This window comes from Haliotis cracherodii, unplaced genomic scaffold (assembly GCF_022045235.1).
Source record: "Haliotis cracherodii isolate W230 unplaced genomic scaffold, xgHalCrac1.p SCAF_7, whole genome shotgun sequence".
NCBI lineage: Eukaryota > Metazoa > Mollusca > Gastropoda > Lepetellida > Haliotidae > Haliotis > Haliotis cracherodii.
Window position 1 is genome coordinate 4,696,315 of NW_027266330.1, and position 24,740 is coordinate 4,721,054.

Consider the following 24,740-nt stretch of genomic DNA (forward strand, 5'->3'; position numbering starts at 1 on the left):
TGTCTGCACCCTCCTCATGGTAACCATCTCGCGACCTGTTGTCTTACATTTAGGTTATCAACAATTTGTTGTCTGCGAGACCTTAAATTAGTTGCAGGGCCTTCTACTGCATAGAGTTTATCAGAAAACCTGTTTTAATAATGATCCATAACTACACAAAATAAGTAAAGTTTCAAAATTATTTCCATTTATCCAAAAAGCATTTCACACTATTAAACTGTAACGGGTTGAGGGTGGGGGAACGTGGTTGTCAGGATGATTTCTGTCCCATCCAAACTGTCAGTTTCAAAGAGATATTGTTAAAACGGATGTAAAAGAAAACTATAACAAATAAAAAAGTCAATTGAAATCTTTACTTGTTGATGTTGTTAGTAATGACAGCTACAATTTTTTAATATATAGATGAACTAACTGCAAGTCGTACTCTATTTTTAACGCTTGTCAGTTTTGACAGTTAGATTCTAGATAATTAATTTCTACAAATTCTATTTAATCTACTTGAAAAAGAATAATTACTGTGCGCAAAGGCAGAGCTAATAATGCTGCACGGTAATTATTATAAAAGAACTGTGAAACAGTCTATCGATTCATTATAAAAATTTTAAAAACTCGCTGGGCCAAAAACTACAACTTACTTTGAGTCTGTTATTTCTGCAACCGATTTGGAACGAGATTATATTCATTGTGACGTCACTTCCGGATATACATGTAGCAGAAGACGCCAAAAGTTAGAGCGAGAAGAATGCGATTAAACACCAAATATTCGATGTGACAGTAATTAGGATGGATGTAATCTACTCAATAACATGTCCATGAAGGTGTTTATGTAAGTATTTTGGAATAAACATATTTACTTTAAAGGATTTAGAGCATGAAAAAATTTCGGTATGAACTACCCAACTTTTGATGACGTAAGCGCCAGTAGATTGCGGGACTATTTGAGCCGATCACTGTAGCTAACTATAAATGTTAAATATTACGATGAAACATTTAATTGATCTTATACGTACAATATACATAGTTTTTACACACAAGACGTGTATGTAATAATATATAATCATAATTTTAATAACTATAAAAACTTCAAACGATCTCGGGAACGTGGGCGAAAACCGAAGGTCTTGATCGCTTTCGACCGAGCCTGACTTATTACAATAGGTAAGTATTTATTGTCCGTACAGCAATACTCCCGCCATGCAATGGCGGTCTCTGATCAAACAAGACAATCAAGGGATAGATGAACGTGTGACACAATAGTGCATTTACTGTTTGTTTGTTTGTTGTTTAACGCCGCACTTAGCAATATTCCATCTATATGACGTCGGTCTGTAAATAATCGAGTCAGAACCAGACAATCCAGTGACTGACATCATGATCATCGATCCATGCAACTGGGATACGATGACATGCATCTACCAAGTCAAAGCAGTTTTACTGATGTTGTTGAAACGATTTACTAGTTTTGAGTTACGTCTGTTGTGTAAAAGTGCAGTAATCTTTCATAGATATGAGCGTTTAGAAAACAGTGTGCGTGGGAGGTTAGGGTGGGAGTTGGGATGGGTGGCAGTGTATTTCTATCAATTTAGTGTCTCTATGTCCAAGATCATTTGACCGTTTAAGCCATAAATATAAACAACAGTAACAATGAGAAGTGACATCGGTTCACAGCTAGTTCAGGATGACTGTCAGTCAATGGGGATTTACAATTGTGATTAAGTGGTGTCCAAAATCGGTCGCCGTGACAATAAAGTTCCATTTGTTGTTTACGTCTTGCAACTGTGGAGGCTGTATCACTTTGACTTTTTCTTTCACAATCTCTACACTTCCTATGTCACAGGCCAAATGAAGGATGAAATTTCCTTAAAGATCCAATTATACCAGACCAGCGCGTTCTCTCACAGTACTTCGTCCTCGCCCTGTAGGAAAGGAGATACACATTTTTGTTATTAAAGCGCGTTTAATCACGTAGACAAGTATACATAATTAAAATAAGTTATGAATCATGAGACATAAATGTTGATACCAAGTAGTAGAACAAGCAAAGGTAAGGAGGTATCATAAAGGAATTCACGATCTTATGTTGACTATGCTGCCTTTATTTAATGACACTTCGAACAATTTTTCAATTTTATGGTGTGTCAACTTTTTTGCGCGCGGACGTGTTTGGTATAACCACTGGCACTACAGCAATGTAATCAGCGCGAACCTGTGTTGGACCCCAGGATCATTGGGTACTTTCCACACAAAGGGAAGCAACTGTATTGAATTGTGGCGCTATATGTCTAACTTAAGCTAAATGGTGCATGCCAGGAATCAGGCGATATTACCAATTTACACCCCATGTCGTTACCTCCTAGGATAATATTGTTATGACAAAAACATGTTTTTAAATATAACTAAAAACAGTATTGTTGTCGTGTGTGGGAGTGCGACAAGGTGAGGAATTGGAAGAGAGACATCAGAAGTTCATCAGGACTTTGTGTGTAGTGAGAAGTGGTTAAATATGAATTGGGTTCAAAACTTTGTGACAGTAGGGAGGGTCCTTCAGATACGTTGTGGCAGTATGCATGTTGTATTAATAAGGTCTCATGTAAAGACAAGTGAATATAATGAGCACTTTCTGTGATATAGAGACAATTCATTGCATGGTCACTATCAATATCATCTACTGTGACAAGCTAATATATTTATTACTAACGAAGCCGTCTTGGGTTATTAGTTTACATCCTGCTGCAATGATTATAAACAGAAAAGTTTTATACAAAAGGAATGTTTGTGATTCATCTCTGTTCTTAGCTCATCTATATTGTCATGTCGATTGAGTTTTTGTTATGTTCTTACGTTTAACTATTGTTAAAGTGATCACGTGGTCGGTTGTAGATTTGTGAATGAATGAAATGTTGAGCATTTTTTACTTCTCAATACATTTCTTATCATTGAGCTAATCATATTGCTGGCAAAGTTACACTTTCCCTCTGAGAATGAAACGTTGCATCAACCCATCACTCCAAATTGAGTAATGATTGTTTTTCTATTACACATAGAAAATGTAAATATGTCACACTTACTATTGTTTGATCCACTGAAAAGAAAAGAAAGAACCTTTTGAACAAATTAAATATATCAGAAATCATTACATGACACTGATTTAAGCTGGCAGTTCAATGTTTGGTGAATGTTTACAATCACTTCCATAACTTAGGCTTGTCATCTCCAATCCATCTATTGTGTCCAGACATATTTGAATACATCAGCCATGATCTTCCTTCATGTTTTTCACTTCGTAAATAAAGATTATCCAAAGTAAATATTACAAATAAACAAGGAGAAGAGTAAGCTGTTCCACGAGTTCAGTTGCATTGATTTAATAGTCGTGCACTAGCTAACACTATGGTGTTGCTGGGAAGTGCTTTGGATTTGTTTATTGGATACGCTCGTGGGTATGTAAAACGTGTAACAATTTCAGGTGCGACTTACATTAACCAAATAAACACACATTGAACACATTGAGAGATATTTTGGTATGTGCATGCTTACCGGATGTATCCAAACACTAGACTGGATACACCAAAGATGATTACCACGACAGCAAGACAACTTGAACCGACCACCCAAGCGTCTGGTGAACCCTCCTTCGATTTCCTTTCCACTGAAATATATACAGATAATATCCCCTGCAAAGAACAGCTGACGCTGGTTCTTGGTTCATTAGTGAAATCGAGGGTCCAATGCAAGATAGAAGAACGCTCACAATACAGATATGTGCATCCAGGTACAATGTACATGACTACTCTATTTTACACAAAGTGAAAACAGATACATGAAAACGTAATTACAAAAGTACATCATTATAGCTTTAGAGAAATGCTTGTGAATAACTGACAAAAATGCAGGACTTTCGCATGTTTGTTTTTTTCTGCAACCTCCACATTTGTAAAGAAGGGGGTACAGTAAAACAAAGACTGTTTCAACTGGATATATAACTAGTTGTATCAATATACATTCTTGTAAGGTGAGGTTGGTTGAAATGGCGTTTGACATTGCGTTCCAAATGCACTTACACAGCCAAGTACATGCACACACGCGTGTGTGTGTGTGTGTGTGTGTGAGAGAGAGAGAGTGTGTGAGTGTGTGTGTCTGGAAATGAATACCCCGGTCCGACAAAGAGTACTGACTCAGAGCCAACTATTACTTGTGATACAGATCGTGTGGTAATAATAGATGACATGGGAGGGTTGCCTGGTCATCCTGTCGCTAGGTAACTGTTTTGTAAGAAAACATTAGTTCACTCTTTAACATGGCCAATAAGGCCACCAGATTACACGACCGATGCTGCTATGTTGTTCACTCAGTCACGCTAGATATGATTTGTGTAAGTGTCTCAGACACCTATGTTCATTTTCAGGGGAAGGTCATCCGTCAATTTATTATTTATAATCGTCTCTTCACATGCAAATTAAGAACGCATCACCGGCATTTGTAATTTCATACCTTCACAAAAATTTCCCTTTTCGCCATCTTTACACCCATCTGTACACGTTCCATCTTCGTGACTACAGATGTTGTTCATGCAATTCTTGCTACATACTTTGTTGCATTCATCACCATACCGGCCTGCAATACATCCTTCTGAACACTTCCCACTTTCTTTGTGACAGTGAACAGTGTTTGTGTTGGGACGAGGACGACAGTGCAGACTGCAGTTTTTGTCACATGCGTCTCCATATGTGCCCCAGGAACACCAGCTGTTACCACATACGCTCGCTACTGCAACAGAGGAACATAAACAATATAGAACAGCAGACACAACATGTTTTTTTCTTTATGGAAAGGGTTTTGTCACTTTTATTTACTGAGATATATATATTTCTGGTGGTTACAAAAGGAACAGATACATTGACTACATTCTAATTAGTTTATTCTGTTTATAAACAAAAAAGCTAAGACATAGTGAGGATAATATATGACTTGACAACTGAGATTAGTACAGTATTCCTGTCATTATGCAGTTTTACATGGTTAAGTACAATAATGTGTGTCAGTAGAGGTCAATGAAGCGTATACTACGTAATGGTTCAGTATATTGTTTTGTTGGTTGTCGTTGTTGCTTTGCACCAATATGAAATGCCGGGCCAATACTAGATTTGACCAAAAGCCTATGAACGGTATAAAACATTGCAACGTTAAGGTCAACAACAAAATTATGATGTCCGCATCACATAAATCCCCTTCGAATAACCATTTCTTGTTTATTTCAGATCTAACCACCATCACACTTTGGTGTATGCCTTCTTTTCGGCAGTTTATTTTTGTAAAAGAAGGCTTACTTTTGCTTTATGTACTCTCCTATTGAAATAAATGAGCGAATAAGGTAATATTGACAATGAATGAAACATTATACTCACTTAAGACGGTCACGAGTATGTATAACGTGAACATTTTCGAACATGAGTATCTAACTTTCTTCGCTTGACCTGAAAAGAAATAACGATTCTGTTGACATTGGTCATCCTAATTGTTATGTGTATGGGTGTATGCTTTTATATGTTTGTTCGTATACCAGATGCATTTAGACTTGAATTGAAACAAGAAGGCTTGGGTTGCGTAATTTTGCTTGAATAGTACACCTGGGGAGCTGGCTGCCTGGGCGGGTTAAGTAATTATGTCACAAGTGAAGCTTGTAGCTAATCAGCATTATAGTATAGGGTTGGGGTGATTCAAAAATAGTTAGCTTTTTCTGTTTCTTGGGTGTTGGCCAGACCTGTATTTAACCTCCTCATTTTTAATGTTAAAGTTCAGAATAGTGTGTGAGAGATTGTATCCCATGTCGGGGCTTGTGAAACTGAACTAGAAATCATGCTGATATCTGCAAATGTGTGCCTTGGAAAACTTGCATTGTGGATATATGGGCATATATGGATATATGGAACTATGGATATATGTGTTTTCGTGGACCAAGGAGTTGAGTGAACAATCAAACAGGGAAATCAGGGTGACTATATAAGTATACAATTTGCTGTAGCCCTTTGATGGTGATATTATTGTATATGGTAGCCCAAGCCTAATTCTCCCATATTAAACTTAACTGTATTGCATCACTAAATTATATTCAAATCAGTCAAATCCAGCTTTTAATTGCGTATTTAATCCTCTCTACGAAGATCTTTACAATAAGAAATCATCTCTTGTTCCACCTCTTGGAATAAGAATAAAATCAGTCGTTTTTGCTGCGAGCATTAACTTTCAAGATATAGCTCCCACACAACTTTTTTCAACACCTCCTTGGCAAATGGTAAGACTAACTGTAGATCTCACATTAACTAGTCTTAAGAAATCTGATACAAACCCACTTATTTATAAACAAGAATACAATCAATTACGAAACAATTATGACACTTATAAATCTATATTTACAGATGGATCCAAGGATGGTGGCGCAGTTGCTAGTGCCACTGTCATTGGATCCAGAACAGTATCTTCAAGATTACCCGATAATAGTTCCATATTCACAGCAGAAGCACACGCCATTTTAACGGCACTAAAATATATCAAGAACAAATCTAAATATAAAGAATTCATTATTTTTTCAGACTCACTTTCGTGCCTTCAGGCTATTAAAAATATGTCATGTAAACATCCATTTTTAATTGAAATTCTTGAGTTATTTAATGATCTTGCGACTGGCCAATATGACATCGTCTTTTGTTGGTTACCATGCCATGTTGGGATTGTTGGTAACACACTGGCTGACGCTGCCGCAAAAGCAGCACTCAACAAATCTGTGACACCACTTCTTTTACCATACAGTGATTATAAACCTATAATTAGATCTTACATCCGTGATCTGATGCAAAAGAAGTGGGACACCCAAGTAGGTATAAATAAATTACATGAAATAAAACCAAATACTGGTTACACCTACTTGGGCTGTCCGTCCAGATTTGAAGAGGTTGTATTAAGACGATGTCGTATTGGTCACTCACGTTATACTCATGAATATTTACTTAAAGGTGAGGATCCTCCATTCTGTATCCCTTGTGATGAAAGAATCACGGTCAAGCATGTCCTGCTTGACTGTATTGATTTTTCCATCACAAGGGATAACTATTTCACAGTTTCATCGCTAAAGGATCTTTTTAATCACGTAAGTAGTCATTTAATTATTGGTTTTTTAAAAGAAATAGAATTATTACATAAATTTTGATGATATGTTCTGTAAATAATATATATTTTAGTATTGGTAGCGGAAAACTTGTTAACTGAGATTGTTCGTGGCTTTACCCTTGATGGGGGTTGAAGTAGTGTAAAATGATTGTCCCCCAGAGAGGGTTTGTCAGACCACGTCATTCAAAGTAATGTTTTTTCACCACAATTTTAATCGTAGTATATATGTTCTTTTATTCTGGCTACATTTGTCAATAATCGCCAACACCTGAAGGGATGATGTAAATCCAGCTGGGGTCCATGCAGGTAGCAAAAGTACTGTAAGTCCCCATGGTCCCCAGTGTGGTGATCTACCTTCAGTTGTTGGAGATCATAGCCTGTTTTTATAATGTATTGTTATGTATAGTAATATCAATTTTATGACTCCATACTAGTTTTAAATATTTCTCTGTGATAAGTCTAGTTATTTTACTGCCCATCGTTGGCAGGTTTTTTATACGTTTTCAAAGTATTTATAATTTTAAACCTTTGATAGTCACGTTATGGCTGAAATATTGCCCATGTGACTTAAAACTTAACTCACTCACTCACTCACTTAACTGTATTTGTAATCTATCATGCATTGTTAATAAATATCTGTTTTAATTGTTGTACGATCCTTTAATTGTGCGAATGGATTTGGAGTGTATCCCTTCGTTCCACTTCCACTCGTAACATAATTACCAAGTTGGCAGTTAATAAAATGGATGTTGGAACAATTGTTTTTATATCGACATTTAGCCTACATGGAGGTGTCTCATAAAGTAGATCTTGCTCCAGGTGTCGTGAGCACGAATATATGCTAGAAGACTAGGATCCTTTTCAAGGCTACGGGTGAAAAGGGCAAGCTTTCTTCAAAGCTTCTTTTTGCCAAAAACAAAATTACTACATATGCCTCTCGTAACAATATCTCATAATATGCCCATTCCTTGCAAATTCAAATGTTTATATTATGAAGGTCATAGACCCAAGTGCGTACAATACAGTGCAATGTACAATCATTTTACAAGTAGATTCCCATGTTTCATTTCTGCTCATGGAGGCATATTTGAAACATCACATAACAGATTGTACATACTGAAAATTTGTGGTTTGAAACTCAGGTTCCGTCAGTAAGTAGTTTCGGGACACTTATCGATCTAGTATTGACTTAGTCCAGTTGTAATGAACTAAGTTACTAGGGTTTGTAATACTCAGTTTTTCCAGTAATTCGTGGATAACAAAGCTTTTTTATTCAATTTCCCTCCACCATATATATGATACAAGTCAAGGATTGTGGATATCCTGGCAGTACCTTACAGGAACAGGTTACAATACACAGAATATTGTTCAGTGCCTGTACTTGAGCTAAATCGCTTTAAAACTGACGGTGTAGTTCCTTGTCAAAGAATGGTATTATTAGAATTTGGGAAATATGTTTAAGTGAGAAAACGAGTGCTGAAATTGTTGTGTGTTTTCCTATTGGCACAAAACAGTAATTGTATGCTCATCTGCATTTATCTTGTTATTAGCAAAGGTACGTATACGCTTGCTAAATGAAAAAAACAGTATAACGCGCTCATGCTTAATGGTCGAAGTGGTCCCTTTATACCTAGGACCGACAGTTTTGTATTAAACGTAATCAACTCCAAATAAGAAACCATTATACTCGCAGTTTTGTTTGCTTGTTGCTTGATGACGCACTCAGCAATAATCCAGCTATATTGACCGCGGTCGAGTCTGGACCAGGCAATCAAGTGACTGACATCATGAGCATCGGTCCATCATATCCCGTTAGTCGCTCCTTACGACAAGCATACTCGCATTTATACCATGTACTGTACAACTTGAATTGTTTTAATTACATAATTCAGTTGTCAATAACATGGATGCATTTAATAGGAGTATGCAATAAAAGGACATTTTTTAATCATGTTTTACCATTCTATTATCAAGTTTACGTCTAAAACCTGGATTCCCTTTACTCACCGTCAGTCTTGAATACCACCCAAACTCTCATCATCAATATTGTAATAGTAAACGTTTCTCATGGAAGCAGATACTTATTTAATGTTTCTTTTTAAAGTTACATGACTCAATCGTTTGAGAGCAAGATAACTATGAAATAATTATCATGAAAACAAACTGTTTTCGCATCAGAAACAATTATTATTAACAGAAACCTATCTGGTATCAAAATTGTCTTCATTGGTTGTTTATTGAAGGGGAGATTTCTACATGACAAAGTTGCATTTTTTAAATAGACAAAGATGCCGGAGGCAAAATAATCTCTTAATTTAAAGGGACCAGTTGGTCGTAATACGCACGTGAGATTTAGCTGAACGTTTATTATAAAAAACAACATAATTGTCATTATTTTGGACAATAATTGAGTCATCTTACATTACCTTTCTTAACACACAAACACAAAACTACTGTTTCTGGTGGCTTAAATTTTGCCGTCAACATATGGTATTATTTATGTTAAACAGCTGCGTCCCGTGAACTTCCAACAGAAGTTTGGCCAGAGCATGTGTGGGGCAGTAAAAAACAGGTCGCTGTGAGGAATGAGGAAAGGTGCCCGATAAAGCGAACGTAAAATATTGCCTCTCCTGCGTGTTCTGCAGCGTCTGTGTGCTCACTTTATGTGCGTCCAACTACCTGGTACATTTACGAAACCTCCAAACCATTTCAATTTTAAAGGCTTTAATGGACAGATTTCATATTTATTACAGTCCATATGTAGCAATTAAGTCTGTTTCACTCATATAGCACATTAAAAAAATCATGCATTTTTTAAATGCTCTTTATTTTAGCAGATTCCTCCTAAACGGTAGCTTTCCCCAAATCAATATCCCAAAGGTATTCATGCTTAGACCCCAGCCTAGTTTCGTTTGAATTTGTATCTCAAAGGTCGCTGAAGCGAACAGACATCTTGCGACGCGAGTCATTTCTTAACGCAATGAATACTGATTTAAAAGTTCCCATCACTAACATACAGCTTGTTTGGACCAGAGAAGGAGGCTGCGATTAAGATAAATGTCAGGCAAATAAACTTTCAGACCATCAGTTCGTTAAACATCATGGAAGATGACATATAACGTTAGGTGTGGTGTAAAGTTGTCGTTTGAATAGGACATGAATACCATATACATATTTAAATATACGATTATATAACGCGGTACAAAATAGTTATTCCTCTTTCTCTACACAGTCATTTCTCATTTCTACGTTAATCCCTTAACCATGTTTATACAAAATGTACAGAAATTTATGATCAGTTCGCATATATTTACTTACCGAAATATCTGGCCGCATACGTGTTTGCTCCCAACTTCAGTCCCCGTGAGTCTGTTACAATCCCTTTAGAAATACTTAACCGAAAGACTACACACTAGTACCCACACACGGTAAGAATTAAGTGTTGTATTTGAATGGACATTGAACAGGCGAGAGCAGTATTTTGTAAAGATAGAAATAAACAGGTGTAGATACAAAGGAGTCGACGAAAAACATATTCATGAGTAAATTGAATAGATAACGCATAGAACACCTTTTCACTTTAACTCAAACAGACAGCCCACACCCGTGAGTCGATCTCGGGGTGTTTTCAGCCAGCTTGCTGTATAACGTATATTGGTTACGCTACATTCTGACCTTCCAAGTGCAGAACTGGTGACTGTCATGTTTAGCGTTGATTTTCAAAGGCAGCAATTTCAAACGAGGGCAGTTTGTAACATTATTGCTGCAAAATGTTTCAAATGTATTAGGTCAGTTAGGACTGGATCTTATATTTTTCGGGCGGTCGGGTAGCCTAGTGGTTAAAGCGTTCGTTCGTCACGCCGATGATCCTGGTTCGATTCCCGACATGGGTACAATGTGTGAAGCCCATTTCTGGTGTCCCCCGCCGTGATATTGCTGGAATATTGCTAAAAGCGGCGTAAAACCATACTCAGTCACTCACTCTTATATGTTTGACAAAAATCAAAATATTGTTAGAATAAAGCAAGGTTGGCTTCACGCAATCTAAAACGGCAGAACGTTGTGATCGGCTCGGGATGCTGACTAAATGTGTTCAAAGAAAATGAATAGATATACCTATTATTTGAACACATGTATTATGATTATATTGCCCCAAAACAGCAAACGTATCACTCTAAAAAGTTGATAACCACCATGATGTTGAACAAAAGTGAGAGCAGAAATACACCACACCACCACCATCACCCCTCTTTGTTTGGCAGTATGATCTCTGCTGATCTTCACCATCGGTGCATACGGGGGCAGGAAACGGTCACGCTCACTATTTGATAGTGATTCACAAACAAATGATGATGATATATACTGCCCAACAAAAGTTTCTGTGACATTGAATAAGATTTAATGCAAAGTTATGTTTTTACCAAATCTGAAACAATTTCGGTTTGCAACGGATAAAAGACTCCTGTAAGTGTTCAAATGGGTTAATTTGCCAAACTCACTTCAGGAATTGCATGATTTCATTAAAAAAAACATGAACTTGCTAAACAGGAGCGGTTACATACATGAGGATTCAATGTGTAAAGTGAACATGTTGCACAGAGAACACCTTTCACTTTCAGGTCGGGTAAGTGCAGCTAGTGTGACACTGTTGTATGAAGTATATTGCTTGCAGTACATTATGATCTCCCAAGTGCTGAACTAGTGGCTGTATGTTGTATGTTCCAAGGCAGCAAGTTCAGATGAGGGAATTTATTTAAAGAATATTGCTCCAGAAAAGTGTTTCAAATGTATTAGGTTAGTAAGGACTGGATGTTATCCTTTCCCCAAAAATCAAAATATTGTTAGAATAAAGCAAGGTTGGCTTCACGCAAACTACAATGGCAGAATGTTGTGGTCGGCCTGGGATTCTGACTAAATGGGTTCAAAGAAAATTAATAGAGGTACCTGTTATTTGAACACACGTAGTAATACTATACTGCCCTAAAAGAGCAACATGTCACTCTCATATGTTGATAATCACCCCCCACCCCCCCCACCCCCCCCCCCACCCCCCAATGCTGATGGCATATGCCTACAGTTTGCTGTTTTCAGTTTTCATCAACAAAGAAGTCCCTCACAAGGTGAGAATAGGACAGGCTGTCTTTAGAAGGACCATCCGATGCAACATCCGCTTCACGGTCTTGCACTTCCCTGAGTTGTTCATCATTCGCCTCGGTATCAAGTGGTTGGCCTTCTAGATTCACGTCTTCATCTGCTATTTCCCAATACATGGACGCGGGCTGGTACGCCTCCAAGTAGTGGTCTGCTTGATTTGTCCTATATTGAAAGAAGGTTAAATAACAGTAAAATATAGCGTTTGTTAAAAATGCAATTGATATCCTTTGTGGAAGTATTTCTAAAAATGATTTATTAATGCAAGAGAATAACCAGCCAAGATTATCTGCCAATACAGATTCCACCTGGCGTAAATGGCAAATAGTTGTGGAAATTATATGAATGGAGCACTGAAAATCAGTGATGATACCAGGTGTTCGCGAATAGGGTAAGCATGTCCTGCCCTACCGGTAGCACCCTCCATTCACACAATTTGCATACATAAAGTGAGTAGTTATTGCCTGCAGTATAGCAGTACTCCTGCCATGCGACCTCAACCTGTTAACAAACCAGACAATGAAGTGATCGATGAACAAGAAAATCCAGTGAAACGAGAGTACATGTACCATTCCTGGCTATATGAATCTAATACAAACGGTATGCTAATTCTGAATTACGTCTGAAGAAACATGTAAATATCAAGTTCCGTGTATTTAGAGGTAACCGGTTCTCGAAATTTAATGTTGCATCTATCACTAACATTGATCAAACCCTTTTCAAAGCAGGGTCTCATCCTACCAAGTTTGATGAAAAATGCTTAAATAATGTTCAGCACGTGTAACCACAAGCATTTGTGAGTTGTTTTTTCTAATCATGATCTTTAACTTTGACCTTTTCATGACATATGCAAAATTAATTGCATAGCGCTATATGGAAGAATCCATGGTGGAATAGTGTGAATGATCTTTGTGCAGAAGTAATGAGAAAAAGGATCGAAGGATTGGTCAATTTCAAGCAGTTCTGCTTCAGCATCATAATCTAAGATTTGTTCATGGCGTTAAAAAATTCAGTCGCCATATTTACTTCCCCAAATTTTATGAGTGAGTGAGTGAGTATGGTTTTACGCCGCCTTTAGCAATATTCCAGCAATATCACTGCGGGGGACACCAGAAATGGGCTTCACACATTGTACCCACGTCGGGAATCGAACCCGGGTCTTCGGCGTGACGAGCGAACGCTTTAACCACTAGGCTGGAAATTTAAAGTAGGTGAACGTTTTGTCTTTCGACAGCTGATGAAGACGAATCATCACAAGCAAATAACATCCAGTTGTTTTCAATTTACAGCTTATTATCAATTGCTCAGACGCCGAAAAACCTCGCAGTCATCTAACAGTGAGGATAATGACCCTCACTTCTACACACACGTTCTATATATTAAATGAACTAACCTCCTTGGTCCAAAATTGTGAACGACATAGGCGGCTGGAGAATTCGGCTCCGAAACTCTAGCTTTACGGAAGTTAGCATGTGTAATTTGCAAAATGTATAAATATACCCTTTTGCATATTATTTGCTGGTTTAACTATTAAATGCTTACCTTCCTGTTGATGAATATTTTCGGAGACACATGCAGCTTGCTAACAGGATTATCACAAGACACAGCACTGTTGTCAGTCCTATTATGATGTAGTTGCTATGAACCTCCGGTTGCACACCTGCTGAAAAAAATGATGCTTTGTTAAGTTAATGAGACATTTACAATGCCGTTAAATATATACAGTCATGTTGGAATAGCCATGAGGAGAGAGCACGGCATTGGTCTGTCAAGCACTGAAGTTTGTGTTTGTGCTGGGTATTCAGTTTTGTTTCTTATTGTTTTGCAGATACATCGACGAATACATAGGACTGTCTAACACGACGGAATGTGAAGACCCAGGCACTCTCTATTAACCAATGTAAAAGTATTCCCGGTCCCGTTCAATCATAGTTACAACATCATTATTCAAACTCCGGAAACTGTCTATTCCAGACGCCGGCACAGATTTTCGGTCTCATTCTCCAGTTTCCTCTCTGTATCAAGGCATTGAGAGGATTACTGTAACAATAGCTCTCACAACATGAGGCTTGTGTCGGTACGTGAGTCCACTGTACGCGTAGACTACTTGTAACAAGTTAAGGACACCCACAAATGGACGGATGTGTGTGGAAATACATACCAGCCATGACATGACTTCTTGCGATATACCTATCTATATTACATGTCTATACATATGGATATTGCATAGCTATGTCTTATTGTAACAGCTAGGGAATTATAACGGATAACTGTACATGTTGAACAGTGGAGGAATTCTGAATATTGTATCTGGGAATTATCGTATTACCTTCCACTTTAACACTATTATGACAATATGACATACATGGTATTTGTACTCAACATAAGACATGTTAAGATGACTAGAAATATACCCATATCTTCCACCCTTGTTCTCTGGGTTTTTTTCATGTGTAATGTTTTTATATTTTCTTATTAAAATGTATTTTTACCTTAAGTCTATCATATATCTATGTATCATAGTTGCTGCAGCAATTTGTAAAAATATAGTTTAAAGCTGTGTCAAACTCAACTCAAACGTCAATTTGTTTCAAAGCATAAACGAAAATTGTCTCAGAATAAAATCAATTTTCAGAAAGAGAAAATGTATACCAATAATTACATTTAGTTTTATTATTGAAATGAATATTATCTTACCACATGTACTTTCATTTCGGCAGATGTCTATCGAACAGTCACTTGAACAGGTAGATTGGCACTCATGATCAGTAATGTTGCATCCTTTGATGCATGTTCCAAACACCTTGTCACAAATCCCATCAATGCATATCTGACAGGAGTGATTACAAAATGCACCATAGTAACCTTTGTCGCACCCTTTTGCACAGGTTCCGTTCTCAGAGTAACAAACAAGATCGAAGCAGTTCTCATAGCATGTACAGTCAGTCCCAGCATACCCTGGTGCACAACCATCTACACACACCCCTGACTCAGTGCAGGACAGATTTGCACACTTTGAGTTACATCGAGATGAGCAGTTAGTACCATGCCATCCGGTATTACAGCCATGAATACAGTATCCTGTCGTTTTGTCACATTCGGGGGTGCAATTGGTGGAGACATTTCTGTCACAGGCTGATGATGAAGTTCCGTCGGGGTCAGGGAGGCAGTTTTCACTGCACACCTTTTCACACCAATGGCCATAAAATCCGGGATTACAACCGTGGATGCAATGTCCTGTCTTCTTGTCGCAGTCGAGGATGCACGTGTTGGAGACATTTCTGTTACATTCTAGCACAAAAGTTGCGTCAAGGCCGGCGCGGCAGTTTTCACTACACACCTTTTCACACCAATGACCATAAAATCCAGGATTACAGCCTCCTTCGCATCCAGCCTTGCATGTTCCTTTACAATTCTCACATGGCATCTCACAGTTGGGGACAGTGTATGGAGAATGACACTGCTCACACATTCCCGTGCTTCTATTACACGATTTACATCGTTCAGAGCAGTTCTTGCAGTCAAGGCCATAGTAGGAGTCAACGCATCCAGAAACACAGGCTGACCCAATCTGGCAGTAGTCACCGTCACATCCTCCTTTACATTTTGTACACTGTCTCTGATGTTCACATGGTATGTTGCAGCTTGTACCCTGGAATCCTGGATTACAGCCATGGATGCACACCGCGATGCCACTGCCTTTGAGCAGTTCACACGCTTTATATCTGCAGCCACTGTTGCACGTAGATGTACATCGCTTGTTGAAATACCCAGGGTGACACGTTGATGAGCAGTCACCTCTTTCATCACAAACTGCACAGTGCTGGCCATCTTTGCAGGGTGTTGCTATACAAAATAAAATACATTTTTAGATGAGAATAACATCAAAAAGTATTCAAAGCTATGACGGCAAATTCGACGCATTAGATCAATGGGTCACATTGTTCCAAATAATGAAAGACGTAGCAGAAGTAATAGCAGGTTGATGAAGGTCGAGCTTGGTAAATAATGGAATAAATCACTGCAATGGCAAAGAAGATTTGTCAAAGTAGGATATTGTGTTTATGCGAGTTATATACCTTTGAAATCATCTCCTTGCTCTGACTTATTAAGCACATTGTTCTTATCTTTTGAAGCAGATACCTGGATGAAACAATGAAGATTTGTCAAACTTACCTCCTATCAAAAGTACAACGGACACAAAACATAGGATCACCAAAGATGTCATGATCTCTCTGAAAATAAAAAAAAGAATATATACCCATCTATCATCACGACAAACAGACCGTGTAACAGAAAACAAGTTTACACTAAGTCTTGATCTACTTACTCGTTTTGAGGGAAGCACATGTTCAATGGTAGTGCATCGAGCTTACTGGCAGGACCTAAGGGCATTTAGTTGTACGAGCTGTGGTCGCGGATTCAGACTTCGTGCTAACAGTTGACTTTCAACTTCCCTATAACGGGGATATATGTCATGAATCTGCTAACGAATAGAATGTGTTCAGACCAATGACAACAGTTATCTATAATTAATGTTGTTCAACGGTACTTGATGAACATTCAGTTTCAACTAATTATATGTATACGAGACAGTCTTTCAGTTTGTTCCCGTTAGATACCGTGTTTATTATTAGTTCATTTCAAAACATTTTGAAATACACGAGTTGTTCTAGAAACAGTATGCCTGGCTGGAGCGATTATAGCAATGTATGTATTACCCACGTACATTTTGAAAATTGTGTAAGTTGACAGTTGGAAGAGTCCCGTCAGAGAGGTCATGATATGTCTGAAAGGGGAAAAATACAAATATACCGATATATATTATCATAACCAACATTTTACTATATTACAGTTAACAAGAACACATTTTATCTGCTTACTCAAAATGAGACAGGAACGTTTTCATCGTTGGTGTATCAGGCCAGTTGATAATTCTCAGGATACTTATATGTGCGAATTATAGTCACTAGTTATATGGGCATTATCTTGCTCCCACATACCTACGTCATCACACCATCCTCCTTATTTCTCGAAGTAGTGGGTTGTCAGCACCATACCCGTACTCGTGGGTTGTCAGCACCAAACCCGTACTCGTGGGTTGTCAGCACCAAACCCGTACTCGTGGGTTGTCAGCACCAAACCCGTACCCGTGGGTTGTCAGCACCAAACCCGTACTCGTGGGAAGTCAGCACCTAACCCGTACTCATGGGTTGTCAGCACCAAACCGTTCCGTGGGCTGTCAGCACCAAACCCGTACTCGTTGGTTGTCAGCACCAAACCCGTACTCGTGGGTTGTCAGCACCAAACCCGTACTCGTGGGTTGTTAGCACCAAACCCGTACTCGTGGGTTGTCAGCACCAAACCCGTACTCGTGGGTTGTCAGCACCAAACCCGTACTCGTGGGTTGTCAGCACCAAACCCGTACTCGTGGGTTGTCAGCACCAAACCCGTACACGTTGGTTGTCAGCACCAAACCCGTACTCGTGTGATGTCAGCACTTAACCCGTACTCGTGGGTTGTCAGCACCAAACCGTTCCGTGGGCTGTCAGCACCAAACCCGTACTCGTTGGTTGTCAGCACCAAACCCGTACTTGTGGGTTGTCAGCACCAAACCCGTACTCGTGGGTTGTCAGCACCAAACCCGTACTCGTGTGATGTCAGCACTTAACCCGTACTCGTGGGTTGTCAGCACCAAACCGTTCCGTGGGCTGTCAGCACCAAACCCGTACTCGTTGGTTGTCAGCACCAAACCCGTACTTGTGGGTTGTCAGCACCAAACCCGTACTCGTGGGTTGTCAGCACCAAACCGTTCCGTGGGCTGTCAGCATCAAACCCGTTCCTTGGGTTGTCAGCACCTAACCCGTACTCGTGAAATGTCAGCACCAAACCCGTACTCTTCGGTTGTCAGCACCAAATCCGTACTCGTGGGTTGTCAGCACCAAACCGTTCCGTGGGTTGTCAGCACCAAACCCGTACTCGTGGGAAGTCAGCACCTAACCCGTACTCGTGGGTTGTCAGCACCAAACCCGTACTCGTGGGTTGTCAGCACCAAACCGTTCCGTGGGTTGTCAGCACCAAACCCGTACTCGTGGGTTGTCAGCACCTAACCCGTACTCGTGGGTTGTCTGCACCAAACCCGTACTCATGGGTTGTCAGCACCAAACCTGCACTCGTGGGTTGTCAGCACCAAACCTGCACTCGTGGGTTGTCAGCACCAAACCGTTCCGTGGGCTGTCAGCACCAAACCCGTACTCGTGGGTTGTCAGCACCAAACCCGTACTCGTGGGTTGTCAGCACCAAACCCGTACTCGTGGGTTGTCAGCACCAAACCCGTACTCGTTGGTTGTCAGCACCTAACCCGTACTCGTGGGCTGTCAGCACCTTACCCGTACTCGTTGGTTGTCAGCACCTAACCCGTACTCGTGGGTTGTCAGCACCAAACCCGTACTCGGGGTTGTCAACACCAAACCGTTCCTTGGGTTGTCAGCACCAAACACGTACTTGTGAGATGCCAGCACCAAACCCGTACTCCTGCGTTGTCAACATCATCCCCGTACTGATGGGTTTTCACCTCCATACCCGTACTCGTGGGTTGTCAGCACCAAACCCGTTCTCGTGGGCTGTCAGCACCAAACCCGTACTCGTGAAATGTCAACACCAAACCCGTACTCGTGAGATGTCTGCACCAAACCCGTACTCGTAGGTTGTCACCTCCATACCGATACTCGTTGGTTGTCAACATCATCCCCGTACTCGTTGGTTGTCAACATCATCCCCGTACTCGTGAGTTGTCACCTCCATAGCCGTCCTCGTCGGTGGTCAGCACCAAACCGTCACCTCCATAGCCGCACTGGTGGCTTGTCACCTCCATACACGTAGTGTCGGGTTGTCACCTCCATACACGTACTCGTAGGTTTTTCAGCAATGTACTCGTACTCGTGGATTCTTAGCACCATAAACGTACTAGTGGATTGTCAGCAAACATACAAGTATTAATGGATTGTCAGCTCCATACACGTACGAGTGGATTGTCAGCACCAAACCCGTACTCGTGGGTTGTCAGCACCAAACCCGTACTCGTTGGTTGTCAGCACCAAACCGTTCCGTGAGTTGTCAGCACCAAACACGTACTCGTGAGATGCCAGCACCTAACCCGTACTCGTAAGATGTCAACACCATACCCGTACTCGTGCGTTGTCAACATCATCCCCGTACTCGTGGGTTGTCAACATCATCCCCGTACTCATGGGTTGTCACCTCCATACCCGTGCTCGTGGGTTGTCAGCACCAAACCCGTTATCGTGGGTTGTCAGCACCAAACCCGTTCTCGTTGGCTGTCAGCACCAAACCCGTACTCGTGAGATGTCAGCACCAAACCCGTACTCGTGGGTTGTCACCTCCATACCGATACTCGTGGGTTGTCAACATCATCCCCGTACTCGTTGGTTGTCAACATCATCCCCTTACTCGTGAGATGTCAGCACCAAACCCGTACTAATGGGTTGTCACCTCCATAGCCGTACTCGTCGGTGGTCAGCACCAACCCCGTCGCCTCCATAGCCGCACTGGTGGCTTGTCACGTCCATGCACGTAGTGGTGGCTTGTCGCCTCCATACACGTACTAATGGGTTGTCACCTCTATACACGAACTGATGACTTGTCGCCTCCAAGCACGTACTCGTAGGTTTTTCAGCAACATACACGTACTCGTGGATTGTCAGCACCATACACGTACTAGTGGATTGTCAGCAAACATGCACGTACTAGTAGATTGTCAGCAAACATGCACGTACTAGTGGATTGCCAGCAAACATACAAGTATTAGTGGATTGTCAGCTCCATACACGTTATAGTTGGTTGCCAGCAATATAAATGTAGTAGTGTATTGTCAGCAACATAAACGTACTATTTGACCGCCAGCAAACATACAAGTATTAGTGGATTGTCAGCTCCATACACCTACTCGTGGATTGCACTGCAAACACGAAAACGTCGTTTTTTTCCGTATATGGTCATTGGACGGAAAAACGACGTTATTTGGACGCTTTCAAACCATCGTTTTTCCGTCCAAATGACGTCGTTATTTGACATCGGAATTTACTGGGAGAGAACGATATCATCAAGCTCCTCCCTTTCTTGATTGACATTGTCAATCAAGCAACAGCGTCGACCGGTATTCCTACTTCTCAGATTTTATTGGTCAGTTCTCGCGTGTTAGATTACAGGCCCGAGTTTGACGCTGTACTCGAAGCGCTTAGCGGAAGTACTGAATTTCCGTTCTGTGCATGCGCGATTTCGCGTATTGTTTCCACTATATGTCACCGAGTCATAAACACAGTCTCGTGATGAGTTCGGAATCGTACAATGCCGCTTTAATTTATGGCACGTACTTGATCGGCGCGTATTTCCCATTAACAAATACAATGATAACGGTAATAATTTTAGTCAAAATAATTAGGAAAGCGCAAGGCTCAGGAACGTCTGAGTATAGGAAAAGGATTTATACTTTCGAAAGTTATATAATCGTCAAATATGCAAAAGAATATCAACCGGCTTTTAAAACTTATTTTTGTAGAAGGTAATCTTGGTGTTTATTGCCAGATAGTATATGCATATACATTTTCCTGATATTGCTTATTTTAATGTTTATGAATAGTTTTAAGGTTCGTCCGCCTAATTGACGGGATTCCACTTTCTCATTTGTACATGACACTTAAACAGTATTCTGTTACTGTAAACAGATCAGTTTCAAATTCCAAACTGGTGATATCTATTCAGACTAATGCTTAGTCTCTAAAACTGTATAGTTTTGAAAGAAACAAGTAACTCCATTCAAATTGAAGAGGAGCCCCAGTTATATGGGAGATTCCGAGATGAACCTACTCTATGGATATCTAAGCTGCCACCCAAACCGACCCAAACGGGACCCGAAAGCTTATTGTATGCTATATAGTCACATGGAAGTGCACTAGAATTATACATTGTATTCCGCACGATTGTGTTCTTTCATCTACTTTTAAATGGACGTACTACTCATTGTTCTATTTATATATATGACATAAATAGAACAATGAGTAGTACGTCCAGATTAGTGTATAGGCAACATTTAAAAGTAGTAATATATATATATATATATATATATATATATATATATATATATATATATATATATATATATATATATAGGATGGGCATCTATTTGATCAGGGCGTATATATATATTATCATATCAGATATACATTAATGCAGGTTACCATTCTAAAGTCATACTCTCATGTAACCTTATATTGTTCATAGTATCAAAGTTTATTCAACAACATCGAGAACAGCAATTTAAACTACTGAAACACCCAAACAAACGGCTGTTATCAAGCGCTGGTGCAGACGTGATGCATCGTAAAAATCTGTATCGTGATGTCTTCAGAAATACAATTTAATCAGTTATACTACGAGATTGTAAGGCTAACGCTTACACACCGGTGGAACGTAGACAATATCGCTAATACAGATATCACGTATTTGAATGTTAATACTAAAGGCAACACTCATTATTTTTGCAGTGACGATATAACACTTATACACGTTTATTGGTGACTTTCATCAGTTTTGCTATTGATTTTAATAACTTTGTTTTCACATATACAAGTAGCAATACCCGACTAGCCTGTCATACATACTTATGGGGCAGTTTTCAATCTTGTATTGACTTACTCTGGTGTTCCTGGGGGGAGGTTATTGACTTGGGCGTTATACCCCGTTTTTCTGGTAATCCTATTATTACTTCATTTTTATCTAATGACACCCTGTTCTCTGGATCACGGCTCTGTGACTATCCATAACAATTAAGATGAACATTCAGATCAAGTACATGAATGAGTTTGTTTTGACGCGACAGTCAATCAAAGACCAATGCTGTGCGGTTTGATTACACACTTCTACCAGGTCGAACATCGTGGATCTTTTTCTACCTAAAAGATGACCTTACTTGTTGTTAAATCCATCATCTATTACCCCGTTCTCACACCCCGCCCCCCGCCCCCCGGACCTAAATAACCTGGACAGGAAATACTGCTGATAGCCTCTGGTCACCGCCGCGAGCGCTACCACAGAATGTTCGTCCTACTCTGCAGGGGGCATTCTCAGTAGCTTCAAACGCGATGAAATGTGCGTGTCAAGGACAGCTGATGACCGATGCTGAAGAACCGTGTTCACAGCTGACCGACTTGGTATTTTGGTATTTTTCTGCACTGACAGAAACTGGATATACTGACACACAGCTGTTGTAGATATTTAAAAAAAAACATATCAAATAGATGCCCTTCGTTAATCTCTGTGTGGAGTACCGTATATACCTGTGATAACGATACCGGTGGCGAGGTTGATGCTGATGGTGATGGTGATGGTGACGGCGATGATGATGGTGATGGTGATGGTGATGATGATGATGATGATGATTGTGATGGTGATGGTGATGGTGATGGTGATGATATGCTGATATCCTTGCATTTTACAGTGGTGGTAAATATTATTACTTGCCCGTGAAGAGATCACCCGTTTAATAAACATACAGATTTATTACACATTGTGTAATAACAAAACGCGTGCTTATGTACTCTCGGAACACGTTTCACGAACAAATATTGAAAGCTCTCAACATCCCTTGGCGTATTCAACGACATTGTGTGTGGAGATGATAGATCACTGGGAGGAGCTTATGCACACTCGATGACCCCAGCAACCTTGTTGCTGGGCTGACGTCACATGGCATTGTTTTGCCGATGGATCTTGCAACAAAATTCAACAAATTACGTTATCGGGTATTGTGACGTGATTGTAAACTTTGAGGTGCAAGGCCCCGTTCCACAAGGCGATCGTACTCTAGCGCAACGACAGTCGTTAGTCTAAGTTAAATTATGTGAGTTGTGATAGCCTTAGCACTACGATAATTTTGTGGGACGAACGCCTGAATTCTAAAGGTGGACCATTGTATGATATTAAATTCATACGTTTCAACTTTTGACGTGTTTGAAGTATTATTGTGTTAAACTCAATTGGATTATGCCATGGATCGTGTAGGTGTCAGCCTATTTACACTCAACAGTATAATTCTAAAAACATTATAAATGACAAGTAATAAATAAAATACTAAACTCGCTCTCGTGTAAAACCAATTTTATGAAACTCGTGAATAGTTGTGGTGTCTGACTCGCTTTCGCTCGTCAGATACCAGAACTATTCACTCGTTTCATAAAATTGGTATTACACGGGAGCTCGTTTAGTATTCTATATTTATCTGTGATTTCAAACTTTAACATTTGAAAAATGAAAACACATTATGTTGATCATATGATCAAGGCCGCTGGCGTTGCCTAGTGGTAAAAGCTTTCGCTCCTCGTGCCGAAAGTCCAGGTTCGATTCTCTGCATATCATAGGCACAATGTGGGAATCCCCCGCTGTGATATTGCTGTACTATTCCTAAGGCGGCGTAAAATCCGACTCACATAAACTCTCATAAATCACTGTACCATTGCTAACCAAGGTTCTGCAGATGGCACCGGAGTATGTCAAGATTCAACTCTCGGTTGGTCTTCTTCCATTATATCTCACTAGGTGGCGCTACTGGCCTCGCTAGGTCGTTCATTCATCCACAGGGCTGTGTACATGAATGGCGGCACTTTCTTAAAGCGGTTGTCAAGTAGGAGTTTATGTCATGGGAAGTTCACCTCAACCGATTCCAGCAGTCCTGCTTTTATCTGATCCATTGACCTAAGTTTGTGGCTCTGTTACAACACGTACAAACGAAAGTCTTTGTACAGGAGATGCAATGGGCTATTCGTGGCATATCACAGGCTTTTACGGATTGTGAACCGGCCTCGCGATATCTAATCCGCTGTCCTTGCATAGATATTAACATATCTTCGAGATCTGTCTGAATGAATGGCGTGACAACATTCAAGAAGTACGTTTACGGTTATGTGAAATACTAGAATGATTCCACCACAGAAGCCAAATCTTAAAGTTGTTTGATTCTTCGGTAGCATTTTCAATAAATGTTGTTAACGAAAAGGTTCCTGAATACATTAATCGAGATTACGCTATCCGCATGGATGACCTATTCCTGCATAGATATATCTAGATCGGTGACGCTAAGCCGGTGTCTCGTACCCAGATCCGGACATATCAGTGAAACAGGCACCCACTCACTCACTCACTAATTCATTCACTAACTCACTCACTCACAATGTATCAATGTATCAATGTATCAATGTATCAATTTATCAATCAAACAATCAATCAAAATAGAAATCGAGTGACGGATGCTTGACTCATTTTAAGTCTTTGAACGCCATTGTATCGTTGCTAGTGGTATAATTGTAAATTCTCCTCGGCGTAATATATATCTTGCAGGTGTACGTAAACAG

General features: G+C 39.9%; 2 protein-coding genes across 2 annotated transcripts; both read right to left on the minus strand.

The window, feature by feature from the left end:
• Nucleotides 1-395: 395 nt before the first annotated feature.
• On the minus strand, nt 396-10,580 carry LOC139448466 (multiple epidermal growth factor-like domains protein 10). The gene is made up of 6 exons (XM_071230016.1): nt 10,483-10,580; nt 5,406-5,474; nt 4,492-4,767; nt 3,538-3,649; nt 3,069-3,082; nt 396-1,916 (listed from the first exon to the last, which is right to left on the minus strand). The coding sequence occupies exons 2-6, from the start codon at nt 5,437-5,439 to the stop codon at nt 1,873-1,875; spliced, it is 480 nt and encodes a 159-aa protein (XP_071086117.1). The 5' UTR covers nt 5,440-5,474; nt 10,483-10,580; the 3' UTR covers nt 396-1,872.
• Nucleotides 10,581-12,251: 1,671 nt separating this feature from the next.
• Nucleotides 12,252-22,824, minus strand: LOC139447989 (cell death abnormality protein 1-like). The gene is made up of 8 exons (XM_071229488.1): nt 22,671-22,824; nt 18,076-18,173; nt 17,037-17,104; nt 16,492-16,550; nt 15,604-16,161; nt 15,013-15,450; nt 13,858-13,975; nt 12,252-12,480 (listed from the first exon to the last, which is right to left on the minus strand). The coding sequence occupies exons 1-8, from the start codon at nt 22,822-22,824 to the stop codon at nt 12,252-12,254; spliced, it is 1,722 nt and encodes a 573-aa protein (XP_071085589.1).
• Nucleotides 22,825-24,740: the final 1,916 nt, after the last annotated feature.